The sequence below is a fragment of the Durio zibethinus genome, chromosome 14 (assembly GCF_047325235.1).
Source record: "Durio zibethinus cultivar Kanyao isolate XHJ-2024 chromosome 14, ASM4732523v1, whole genome shotgun sequence".
Classification (NCBI taxonomy): Eukaryota; Viridiplantae; Streptophyta; class Magnoliopsida; order Malvales; family Malvaceae; genus Durio; species Durio zibethinus.
In genome coordinates, this window is record NC_143175.1 from 19,312,761 (window position 1) to 19,326,054 (window position 13,294).

At 28.6% G+C, this 13,294-nt stretch overlaps 1 protein-coding gene across 1 annotated transcript; it reads right to left on the bottom strand.

The window, feature by feature from the left end:
- Positions 1–3,339: 3,339 nt before the first annotated feature.
- LOC111295452 (rhomboid-like protein 19) lies at positions 3,340–7,355 on the bottom strand. Its single transcript, XM_089743691.1, has 8 exons — positions 7,180–7,355; positions 6,957–7,081; positions 5,789–5,849; positions 5,529–5,695; positions 5,088–5,193; positions 4,779–4,981; positions 4,551–4,688; positions 3,340–3,682 (listed from the first exon to the last, which is right to left on the bottom strand). The coding sequence occupies exons 1-8, from the start codon at positions 7,189–7,191 to the stop codon at positions 3,580–3,582; spliced, it is 915 nt and encodes a 304-aa protein (XP_089599817.1). The 5' UTR covers positions 7,192–7,355; the 3' UTR covers positions 3,340–3,579.
- Positions 7,356–13,294: the final 5,939 nt, after the last annotated feature.

Below are 13,294 nucleotides of genomic sequence, written 5' to 3' on the forward strand. Positions count from 1 at the left end.
AGAGATAAAAAAAATAAGGAGATAGAAGCGACAAATACAGACAACTCACGGTAGGCTTGAGTTTTAGCGTTTGGATTTTAGCTCATGTTTGGAAGAAAGGAAAAAAAAAAACGACAAGAAAAAAGAAGAGAATGTTGGTAATTGGTTGGTGATAGCAGCAAAATGAGGCAGTTACCTCCAGAATTTGGGACAAAGAAGAATGCTTCTGGCAATAAAGAAAAAGGAAAAATGTAAGAGAAATTTTATTTATGGGTATTTGATTCTAACGTTTGATTCAAAGTAATCTAATTACGACAGAAAGTGACATATTTTCAATAGTATCAAAGTTCTAAAATCAAAAACTCACATTTTTTGTGGTATTTTAAGATTTCGATGAGAAAAATTACGTTATTTTTAAATTTGATCTAAATAAAAAATTATGAAATAATCATTACTATTTTAAAAAGCTTGTTTGAAAGTGACTGTAACTTAATTATAAGTTTTTTAAAAGCTAAAAAAAAACCTTAAATAATTAATTATTTAAGGTGTTTGAATTAATGAAATGCCATAATGATGATCATTTAAAGTATTTTTTCCTGTAAACATCTTAAATAATGTTTATTATTTAAAAGACATAAAGCTTAAAAAATCTTTTCAAATAAAAATTTAATAATCAATTAAAATTTTTATATTTTATTACAATTAATTAAATTTTATATATTTTATTTCAAAAGAGTTAAATATTTGAATATTTCTTTTCACTTAATTAAATCTTTATATACTTATTTTCACTTGATTAATTTCTCGATTGAATGAAAGCAACTAACTATTTTTTTTTAATAAAAATTTAATTGATGAAAATAAATATTTAAAATTTTAATTAAGTAAAAAAATTTAAATAGTTATTAAATTTTAATTCATACTTTTTTAAACTTTTGTATATTTAAAAAATAATATTTGAATTTTTTAAATAAAAATATATTTTAAAGTTTTTATAACTTATAGCATGCCCCGATCTTAAAAGAAAATAATCTCCCGTCAACTAAATTTTCTATTAACCCAAAAAAAATTTGTAGCCGTTAATTCCGAATTAACAAAAGAGAAAAAATTGTATCCAAACGGTCAAACCACAAAACTTAAAAAGATAAAGCCAATTAAAGCAATAAAAATGACGTGGAAAGATTCAATTTGTTTGTGCAAAAAAAAATTCTCAAGAAATGAAAACCCAGATGTACTTGCCTTCAATGACTTCGTTTCTCAAACCAGCATACAATGGCGTTTATCATCCAATAAATATCATCCATGTGGAAATCAACCACATGTAGAGCAAGTAGCATGTCATCATGCACTCGAGAGCGTGATCTATTAATAACCATGTTTTCTGTTCACTTTCTAAACTTCTTGAAAAATCTATAATCTTTGTTATTTAAGAAGTTTTTTTCTTAAAAAAAATTTCAATGATAAAAATAAAAAATAAAAAAATTTATTTAAGGTGATTTTTAGCTAATGCCCTTTATTTTTTTTATAATGTAACTTTATTATTTAAAGCTTTTTTTTAAATACTTTAAATAATATTTTTATAAAAATATAAAAGAGATTATTTAAAATATTTTTTTTGAAAAACATCTTAAATAATTTTCTTTATATTTTTATAATGTAACTTTATTATTTAAGGCATTTCATCTTAAAAAATACCTTAAATAATAGTTTTTATAAAAATATAAAAAAAATTATTTAAAATTTTTTTCAGTCAAAGATATCTTAAATAATTTTTTAATTTATTTCAAAATGATTATTTATAGTATTTTTATATGAAAAACGTCTTAAATAATCCCTTTTAAAGTTATATAACTAATTATCTAAGGCGTTTTTTTAACCAAATACGCTTTTAATAGTCCTTTTATAAATAAATTAAAAGAACATTTTTTATTTTTTCCATTATATAAAAAAAGTAGTAAAGGTATTAATTGATCTTTTTTCTAACAATTTTTTCTATTAATTTTTGTTACTAAAAAAGTTTCAAACATCTCAATTGATGATATTTTACAAATAAAAATAGCAATCAAATAAAATATTTATCTTTTTTTACTATTAAAGGCATTATTTGTTATTTGAATGTGTATTACTAATAAAAATTAATGAAAAGTTACTTTCATATTTATCAAGAATATTATGATAATTATTCAAGAATTAATATAAATAGATTTCTTTCAACTAAACGAATAAATCTGAAAATGATATACTCTTAAAATTAAAAAAAAAATCTCAAATGTTACATATTTTTAAAAATCATACTTTTTCCTGAAATTTAAAATTTTGCGAATCAACGCCCTTTTAATTTAGAGTTTAAAATTCTATCCTTTTACAATTCTTTTAATTATAAAAGGATCATTTTATAATTTCAAATAAATATTTGACAATGTTACTCCTTTTGATAATGGTAGCAAATCCTAAAGTTATAAATGGAGAAAAAATATTTACCTTAGTTTATATTAAAAAAGAAGTATAATCAAAACTATAAAAAGGGCAAAGTGTAATAATTTGCAACACATATTTTTGGAAGTCATCATGTAATCGATTGATAAGAATATAAGTGTAATCAATTAAGTTTGAGTCAATACAATATTAAGCTTGAGCTTAAACTCGATTTATAATTCGAAGCTCAAAACTCAACTCGAACTCAATTAAATTTTATTTCTTTAACTCGAATTCGACTCGATATAAAAATAAAACTACTCGAGCTCACTCGATTAAGCTTAATTAATATGTAAAAAAAAAATTCGATTCTTATATTCGACAAAAACTTGATTATTTGTGCTCAAACTCAAGTTTGAAATATTTTATTAATTAAAATAATAAAAATATATTTAAATATAAAAAACTCGATTAAGCTCGCGAATTATTCGAGTTAGATATAAAAATACTCAAACTCAACTCAATCGATGTATCTAACCACTCAAATTTAAACTTAACTCGATAATAATAAAATTAAATTTAAATTTTATTTGAATCAAATTCGAGTAACTTGAAAGCATTAATATTTCGTTTACGTCTTCGTTTACGTCTTTAGTAGGAACCAAATCAGTGCTGAAGGGGTGGGAAGTCATTAATCTGACATGGCGAGATTTGGACTAGAGTTTGGGATTTTAAGTTGGCCCACAGTCATCATTGAAGTACTTATTCTCGCCCAAGACAGACCACTATAAAATGAGAACTTGCACAAAGAAAATGAAGGTCCACATTGTGGAGAAAGTGGTCCAAAATTAAAAAATAAAAAAATCAAGCTTTGCTAAAAGCCCAAATAAGAACAACAAATTTTAAAAATTTACAAATAAATTTTGCCTATATTTTAATGTGAGGTAACAAAATAATCTAGTATTTCTTCTCATTTCTACTATATATATATATATATAAATTATCAAATACACCGCCAGTGGATGGATCATTGTGCAAAAAACACAACAAAAAGATGAAAAGCAATTTGTGTGTACTATGAGAATCATAATCCACAGAAGAATATATAACAAAACTGTCAACCAGAGTCCACAAAAAGATACTTCTCCAGAGATTGCAGTAGAGATCTCTGGCGTTTCTGAGCAATCAAACATTATCAGCGCCTTCTATTTGTGACATTTCTGAATTCTTTCCAACAGCCAACCTCTCAGCTGCCAATCTCTCCTCGAGTGCTCTAGCCCCTCTTTCTCTGCAAGGTGATAGATTTCAGAAACCAAAATTTTCTTCTCTCATAAGAAGTGTCATTATTTTGTCATAAAGAAAACCATTAATCTTATACACAACTGCCTGGTATTCCCCACAAAATAAAACATCTTTTTTCTTTTCTGTTGAGAGAGGTAGAGAATACATCAAATAAAAAGCCCACCTAGTCATAACTACAATATGTGATCTTAAGAGGAAACCGTGCAATGGAATGACCACTATTACTACTTTACATGCAGTCATTTTGGCTTAATATTGTCATTGCAGCGGTCAAGTGTTTTATAAACCTAACAACACAGCAAGGTGCTCTCATCCCAGGTGGTGTAGACCTTTTGTCTTCAGATTTGTTGCAAAGCTAGGGCAAGTTTGTCATGTAACCTGGAATTGGTTTCTCTCATATTTCTTATTCCCAAATTATCCTACTTCAGATATTACAAGGCCTAAATTATTCTTGATATTTCACTGAAATGATGTCACTCAACTTTATAAGTGCAGCTGAAGACTTGAATTACTGTCTGGTGCTATTCCAACGTTCTTTTATATTTAAGATCTAGGTAAACAACAGTATCTTTTAGCTAATAAGTTCCAACTTCTACATTGACAACTTTCCTTATAATAAACCCACTTACGGAAACTATATTGCTAAAACATCTTCCAAATTGTTCATCTCATTTCTTCCAACAAGGTTAGACCATTTTTCAACATATTAAAAGAGCAAAAATTCGTGACAAAAGTTTCTTTTCAAATATGTGGTGTTTCTATTGTATGTTAGACTCATTAGATGTCCATTACAATACAGACAAAAAACCATTGAACATTTCAATGAGCATGGCAAGATTAACAGAAAAAGGTACCTTCTCCTTGATGCCTCAATGGGATCAGAACCAGGTAATGCTGCACCTCTCAAAGTATAACCCTGAGGATCAGTTGAAGCTTCAGATTTTCCACAAAGCATCCGGTGAAATATTGATGCAATGGGATCGATGATTGATCTGTGCCAAATCATAGGGAAACAGGTGAGAGGGAGAGAGTTTAAAATGAACTTAGACATTTCATGAGCTAAGAGGAAAGCCAAACAATACCTGAGAAATTCAGGGAAGAATGTAGAGAATGCAAAATCTTCACTTGGATCACCCCTATGCTTTGCTTCTGGTTTTCTCTGCAGGTACCTGAGGTAAATCCAGCCCATATATGTTCCAAATATCAAAGATGGAAGATATGTTGCCGACTCTGGAGTGAAGAAACTAATGGCAATGGAAAGCAACAGCAGAAGTGATGGAAGCCACTGGATGGCATAGGAAGCATCATCAGAGAGTGTGAACGGCAGATTCCAGCTAGAAAAAATTTTATGTCAAACTGAATTCAATGGTGCTTGCAATATAAATTTTCACCTTTGCTTTTATTTTCAGCAGAGACAGCTCTTGGTCAGGTACAATTTGCTTGATGCCAACCAAGAAGCCTGCCAGCACCCCATGGAAGCCAGAAAGAGGCATGTAACTAGAACAGAGATCAAAAGAGAATCAGCATACTAAGGGTTAAGAGGCATAAAAAATGTAAGCACGATGGGAAAAAAAATTAGGTTAAAATTTTGCACAATGTATTTACATTAACTTCAAGATAAAACACCATTTTCCTACCAATAAGTTAGAGAAGAAGGGAGGGGGGGGGGGGGGGGAAGAGTGCTTCAATTTTATAAATTTATTCTCATTACTTCTCAAACATTTGATTGAAAAGAATGGAGGAAAAAAGAACAGGCAGAAGAGAGAAGGGCATAAGGAGAAGTAACCAAAAATAAGTGCTTCTTAAACAAATAGGGAGATCATTGTACTCACAGGTAATTTTCCTGCCTTGTTATGTAGTACAAGGCAATAGCAGTAATGAAAACACAGACAGAAGTTAGAAAGTTAATTACAAAGATGAACTTCAAGAACTCCTTAGAACCCCATACAGGCTCAAGCAACTTCCCCATGAAAAGAAGTCCAACAGTGCTGACAACCACCTGCAGAAATCAGTAACCATCAGAACAACTATATGGGAAAAGAAGGAAAGAAAAATTAGGAAAACTAAAGAGTAAAATAAAACATGTTCATACCCCATGAACTGATTGTTCAATGTAACCAGCAGTTATAAGGTTCCAACCAAAAGGAATTGTCCTGAAAAATAAGTTTCAGGTGGGACAAAAAAAAGTTTAAGTCCTTCAAATAAACTAGCAATCCAAAGCATTACTCTCTTGCATCTAAAGGAAAAAGAGCATTCCAGCATATCTGAATCCAATACCAACAACATATAAAGACATAAAGTTACAGGTTCATGCATTACAACCAGATCCATGATCTTAAAATGCAAAATCCATTCTTTTGATAGAACAGGATCTCAAATTGATTTTCCAATTCAACCAAGACCATTGTTAGAGCTTTATTCCCTGAACCAATAACAGGAAGGCACTGGTTTCTAAACCGAGATCCACCCGTAAGTTTCAAAATCCAGATCTAAACACTAAATAACAAACCCTGAAAACCACTCCCTTTGGCCAAGTGTAAAACATAATAATTCAACCAATCAAACAGTAAGCAGCCATGAGCAGTATGATGCTAAAAATAATGATTTGTATGAGTTTGTTTCAAGCACCCAAATCCAGATCTAGGCATGTGAATATCAAAATCGTAAGTCATTCTTTTCGCCCATGCATAAAAGCAATAATTAATTCTACTTAACTAGAAACAGCTGCAAGAAAGTTCAAAAAATGCTAAGAAAATTACATAATGATTGCCAATAGTTTATTTCAGGTTCCTAACTCCAGATCTAAGCGTTCAAATGAACAAAGTAGTAAGTTCCGTTCGAACATATGTAAAAAGCATAGACATTCCACTTAACTAGAAAAACCCATCACAAGGTACTAGCCAAGTTTAAGAAAATGCTAACACTCTTCCAAAATCCAGATCTAAACAACCAAATAATAAATCCTTAAGTCAGTCCATCAAGCACGTCGGAACATCAACCGTTTGATTAAAACTAGAACCAAACCACCAATAAATATACAACCGATCCCTAAGACGAAAAAGAAAAAATTTCCAATGCTATGATTCCTCAGAATTTGTTCAATTAGCAATGAAATGTGACTAAAATCCTTTATGGGTATTTGACCAAAAGAGCACAGAAAACCAAAATTAAGTCACAACCCAAAATTTCTAACATGAAAAGGAACATAATTAACATAAAATTATGAAAAAGAATTGAAAGGGGAAAATGGGAAAAAGAACCTGGCGGGTATAAGAGCAAGGTAAGTAACAGAAGAAGGAAGAAGCTGAACCACAATGTGGCCCCCGATGAGTATCACTGCTAGTCCCTTACATAGCTTTGTAAATCCACTGAATATTCCACCTCCCTATAAATTCAAATTTAACAAACCTAAAAAATAAATTCAAACTTTGATGTCTTTCATTCCCTGTTTTTAGAATGGAAATTAGGTGAAGATTAGATTACCGGAGAGCTCATGGTGTTGTAGCAGTGGATTTCTTTTTCCGGTGAACGGCGGAGTGATATAAAAAAAAGAGATTTTTTTTCCTGGGTTTTTTGTATTGATATGATTTTTTTCAGCGTTTTAAAGTTTTGGATCGGAACGACGGCAAGAGTATGCAAAGGTTAGGAAAGCGCGTGACGGGGGCAGCGGGAGGGGGAACAGGGATTAATGTAGAATACGACTACGTTAATCTTTTCTTAATTTCCGTACATCTATGTTTTCTATATATATATATATATTTTTTTTTTCTTTTTTTCATGGAAGGGAAAAATGATTATATTATTTCAACTTTTGACATTTTTTATCAACTTACAGAAAAATCATTAATAACAAATTTATGAAAATTATTCCATAAATATTGTTTGTCAATTAATAATAGTAGTTGCTTTTTAGAATAATATTAAAATGTTACACAAGATTTTCTTATATCGATAAATAAAAATATTAACATTATCTCTCTCTATATATATATATATATAAATGAATAAAGAATCACTTATATTAATATAAGTGTTATATATTTTTTTATTTTTAAATCAAAATTAAATTCATAATATTTATATTTAATTATTTTTATTTAATAATAAAAAAAATATAACGCTTCTACTAATAAAAATAAATCCCTCATCCATATATATTCTAAAAAATAATATCACTTTTAATGATAGCTATGAATACTTTGGCATTTCAATCCTTAAAATTAAAGACTTCAAACAAATTTAAGTGGGATTAAAATATGGATGAGATTTTAACGCAAGATTTCCTTTTTAAAGATAGGATACAACCCTGAAGTTATCGACTAAGCCACCACAAATAATGTTTGTTCATATTTGGAAAGATGAACAACGTTTATGCTTTAATAATTATCAGAAATGAAACCAAAGACCCTCACATTATAAATGATGGCTGCTTTTATCTGTAAAACAAGAACATCTGCATGCTAATTTTTCAATAACCACACACCCATTTGCATTATAGCAAAATCATACCCAAATTTTGACAACAATGTTTTTGAAACATGTTTTCTGATACCTTAAAAAGTTCAAATCAAAAAGGAGAATTATGCCATAGCAGAGATTAATAACGAAACCAATTTCAATCATGCCAATATTATTAACCGTCAGCTTGAGAATCCCCTGCTACTTATGCTACGTAGTGCCTTAGTCGACCTTGCAGCTTTCATATACCTCTGAATATGGTTAACATCGCTGCAAGAACACTGGCAACTAATTGTTGAAATCTCCCCTTTAGATGTCTTCCAAGGCTTGAAACACTGATATTCTATGTACACATAGTTCACCGAGGAAGAAAACTCATCCCAGAAATACCATGTAGTCCAACTACGAAGAATAGTCACAACCATGTTATAGATTCACTCTCCCAAAGATCGGCTCCAGTTGCTTCGAAGAAATACTTCTTGGAAAAAGAATAGGCCCTCTGCAGGATTCAACTAAAGTTTCATGCACTGACTGTGAATCGTTTGGGAGCAAATGACACTGGCCTTAGGTAGGTTTCAGACAGAGAGATTAAAAGCGGATGAAAAGCCAGGGCTGAAGCAGCGATGAAAATTACAAATGAAGCCCAATAAAGCCTTACGGGGGCATTTGGTTAGAGAAAATCTAATATTGTTTTCTTCAAATCTTGTTTGTGAGAATGTGGTTCTTACGTTTGATTCACTGGTATTTGATTTCTTAAAGTAATCTCATATTCTCAACAATACTTAAAAGTCTTATAATTAAAAATTCACATCTTTCTGTAATTTTCTAAGATTGTGTGACAAATTATTTTTATTTTATATTTAAGTTGAATAAAAAATTTTTTCATTCTATTTTAGCTTTTGAAAATCAACGTAAGAAAAGAAACTTTTAACTACGGTTTTTATTTACAAATATAGTATTTAAAACAAAAACAACTTTTTACAATAAGAAATGTAATATTTATTAAATACCAAAATAATTTTGGCTAAATAACAAAGAACATGTTTTTTATGTTAGAAACATGATCTTTGTAAAAAAGGCAAATTTTTACCAAACAAATACTCCGTTTATAATGTTAGAAACGTAGCGTTCAATAATACAAAGACAACGTTTCTAACATTAGAAACGCAATCTTTGTTAAATAAATTTTTTTTTTTAAATACCAAGTACCACGTTTGTTATGTATGAAACGTCATCTCTAAAAGTACAAATATTACATATTTGACATAACAAATGTCATATTTGTTAATGAAATAAAAGCTTATTTTTTAATAACAAAGATGACATTTCATTAGTAAGAAATGCAATCTTTGTGAATAAAAAGATAGTGTTTCTGATATAAGAAATGTTATCTTTGCTTAATAACTTTTTTGAATAACAAAAATCACATCTTTTCAGACAACATCATAGAACTCTAATCAAAGCATTTTTTGTTTCAACCGACATCAGCTTCAACCTTCATAATTTCATCTTCATGCTATTCATCTTATCTTTTCTTTATTAGTAAATGGTGAGTTACTATCTATTACGAAAGATCTGTTCTGAATTATTTGTTTGATTCAAATGTCTTCTTATTTTATTTGTTTAGATCTCATTTAGATCATGATTGAAAAAGTTTTTGATCTGTCATATGTGTTTTTTATTTTGATTTTTGTTTTTATCCACAAGTGTTTTGTTGTTGATTTTTATTTTTGGTGGATTTGTCTTAGATTCTATTTACCAAATGCACATATTTGCTTTCGACACATGTTTTTAACATTGATAAAAATCTTTCTACTAAATAGTTATGACCCATTTATCAATAAGAAAAAAAAGATGAAATTGGTAATAGTTATTTTATAATTGAACCAAATGGAGACTATATTTCAACTATTGCTTATTATTGCTATCACATTAGTTACAATGAAACTTAGAAAAAGACATAGACTATCTTCTGCTGATGATACTCATGATAGGCTTTAGATTAGGGAGTTGAACTTAAACAAAATGGTTTTTAAGAGTGATAGACAAAGTGTAGATAATTGCAGAATGGATAGAAGAACTTTAGTAAAATTATGTCAATTACTTTAAACACAAATAAGATTAAAGGCATCTAGACATATGTCAATAAAAGAAATGGTTATTAGCATCCTCTACATCATTGCCTATAATACAAAAAATAAGGTTATGAAGCATCAAATAGCTAAATCTAAAAAGATAATTAGTAGATAATTTCATGTTGTATTGAATTATGCTTTAAGACTGTATTCCCTATTGTTAAAAAACTAGAATTGATATTAGAGAATTTAATAGATAATAGATGAAAATAATTCAAGGGTTGTTTGGGTGCCTTAGATGGAACATACATAAAGGTGAATGTAAACTTAGTTGACAGTCTTAGATAAAAGACTAGGAAAAATGAAATTACTACAAAAGTTCTTGGTGTTAGCACATTATACATGCAATTTATATATGTTTTACTGCGATGGCAAAGTCCTACAATAGATGGTAAAGTACTTAGGGTGCCATTACAAGTAGAAATGGTTTAAAGATCCCATAAAGTATTAGCTTTAATATTTTGGTTTTAGTTTTACATGGAACACATTTTAAAATGTATATTAATTTGTAACATTGGAATATATTTTTACCATTTGTGTGATGCTAGATACACAAATGGGGAAGGTTTTTTTGGCACTTTATAAAGGTCAAAGATATCACTTAAATGATTAGAGGTTAGGACACCATTTTATGACACCTCAAGAATACTTTAATATGAAACACTTTCAAGCAAGAAATTATATTGAGAGATGTTTTGGTATATTGAAAGCTAGATGGCAATTTTAAAGAAGAAGCATTTTATCCAATAAAAACACATTGTAGAATCATTTCTACTTATTTCTTGTTCCAAAATTTTATTACATCTAATATGGTAATTGACCTTATTGAAAGTAATGCTACTGAAGTAAGTAATAAACAACCAGATGTATCTGAGCATCAATATTTGATTAAGCATGTTGAGCCAAGTGATACTTGGACTGAGTTTAGTGACAACATGGTACAAGAGATGTTCACAAGTTGGTTGCAATCCTATGGTTAAGGACATTGGTTTTTTTCCCTATTTTAGTGGTTACATTGATATTTTCATAATATGGTTGAGTGTATTATTTGTTTTCTACATTTATTTTATATATATTTTTCTTTTTTTTAAGAGTGTACGATGTATTTAACTATTGTTTGCAATAATATTTATTTTGTTTGCATGTCTATTGGTTTACTTCCTACACTAATTATATGTTCATCTTCATTAGTTTTTGATTTGATATGCATTTTGTTGCATGATGTCTAACTATATGATTAGGATTTCAAGATGTTTTCATCTAGTGCCAATGAAAGAAATAGATTAAAAAGAAAAAAAGAAAATCACACCTGGACAAAGGATAAGGATGCAATACTTATCCAATGACTACATGTATTGGTAGATAATCGTAGATAGAGAGCTAATAATGGAATGTTCAGAGTTGGCTATCTAGGACATTTAAAAATGATGTTAAAGTTAAGAATTCCCCAAGCCCAACTTAAAGTAAACCCACACATTGAGTCAAAGGTAAAGCTACACAAGAAACATTATCATGCTATTTGTGATATGACAAAACATACAAGTGGATTTGGCTAGAATGATCAAGAGAAAAGTGTCATTACTGAAAATGTTGTTTTTTTGTAAATGGGTAGGCGTAAGTAGTTTAACATTAATGTAAAAGTTACTTTGATTACTGATTTCTTATCAAAATATTTGAAACGTATTTAATTTAACTTTTATAAAGACTCATCCCTATGCTAGAGGATTAAAGAATAAACATTTCCTTTACTTTGATGACTTTGTCACGATATTTGGATCAAATAAAACAAATAGTTAAAGAGCAGATGTAGTTGAATTATTTAATGTTGATGAAGATTCTGACTTTGACTATCATGAAAATGATCCCGACACTAATCATGATAAGAGAGACTAGAGGATGAAGAAGTTGAAGGTTCATCTTGTGCGACAATCTGACTATAACTAGAATGTTGTTAAACAAGAAGCATTCTAGGAAGGACAATGGATTAGCTAATTTTGGTCAAGCAAATAAGCAATATTGGTGCTGAATATTTTGAGGCAACAAGTCAAATTAAGGGAATTTCATCTTTCTTCAAGAAAGAAGTCAAGAACTGTGACAGACAATTGTCACTTTTTGATGAAATACTGTAACTAGGTGATTTTCTCTCAAGATGAAATATTTTTTTGTTGGTGAGCATCATAATGATTTCTCATCCGGAGAGACTCTATCACTAGACTTAATGAAAATTTTTAGAGTCGCCACTAACATTTTTTGTAGAGGTATGATTGGTCACCAAAAAAATAATCTTTTAATAAAAATGTAAAAATTAATTGAGATTTTCTAAAAGGCATTTTGGTTTACGGTTATGAATGAAGAAGGTATTAGCACCTTCACATCGTCCGTTCAAAAAATAATGCCAATTAAATATGTATTATCCTTTAATTTTAACGATATGGTTTTTTTTATATTTAAAATTAATTTACTGAAATTTATTTATGAAAAAAATATTTTTGTTGTGAAATTATTATTATTATTATTGTTATTTTCTTTTTCTATAAATTCTCCAATACTTCGGCAAAATTCATAGAAAATATCTTTATTTAAAAAAATTGTGAAAAATTGACTATACATAAAATTCTCGAAATTTCGTCATAAGATATTTTGTTTACTTATTAAAAATAATTTTATGATTATTCTGACTCTTTAGTGAAATCTCAAAATTTTATTAAATTAATTTTAAAATTATTCTAAATTTTCAGTGAAATCTTAAAAAATTTAAACAAATTTTAGGATCATTCCAACTTTTTGATGAGATCCTAAATAAAATCATTTTTATTGATGATAGTTAAAAAAAATGAGATTTTCCCAATTTTTTTTTAAATTCTTACTTAAGAGATTTAATTAAACATTTAATTAATATTTATTGTGATTTTATTGTTATTATTTTCTATTTATTATTTTCATCTTTTTTATTATTTAAATAAATCTTTATTTAGTAAAAATAATTTTTTTGAATTATCTAAACT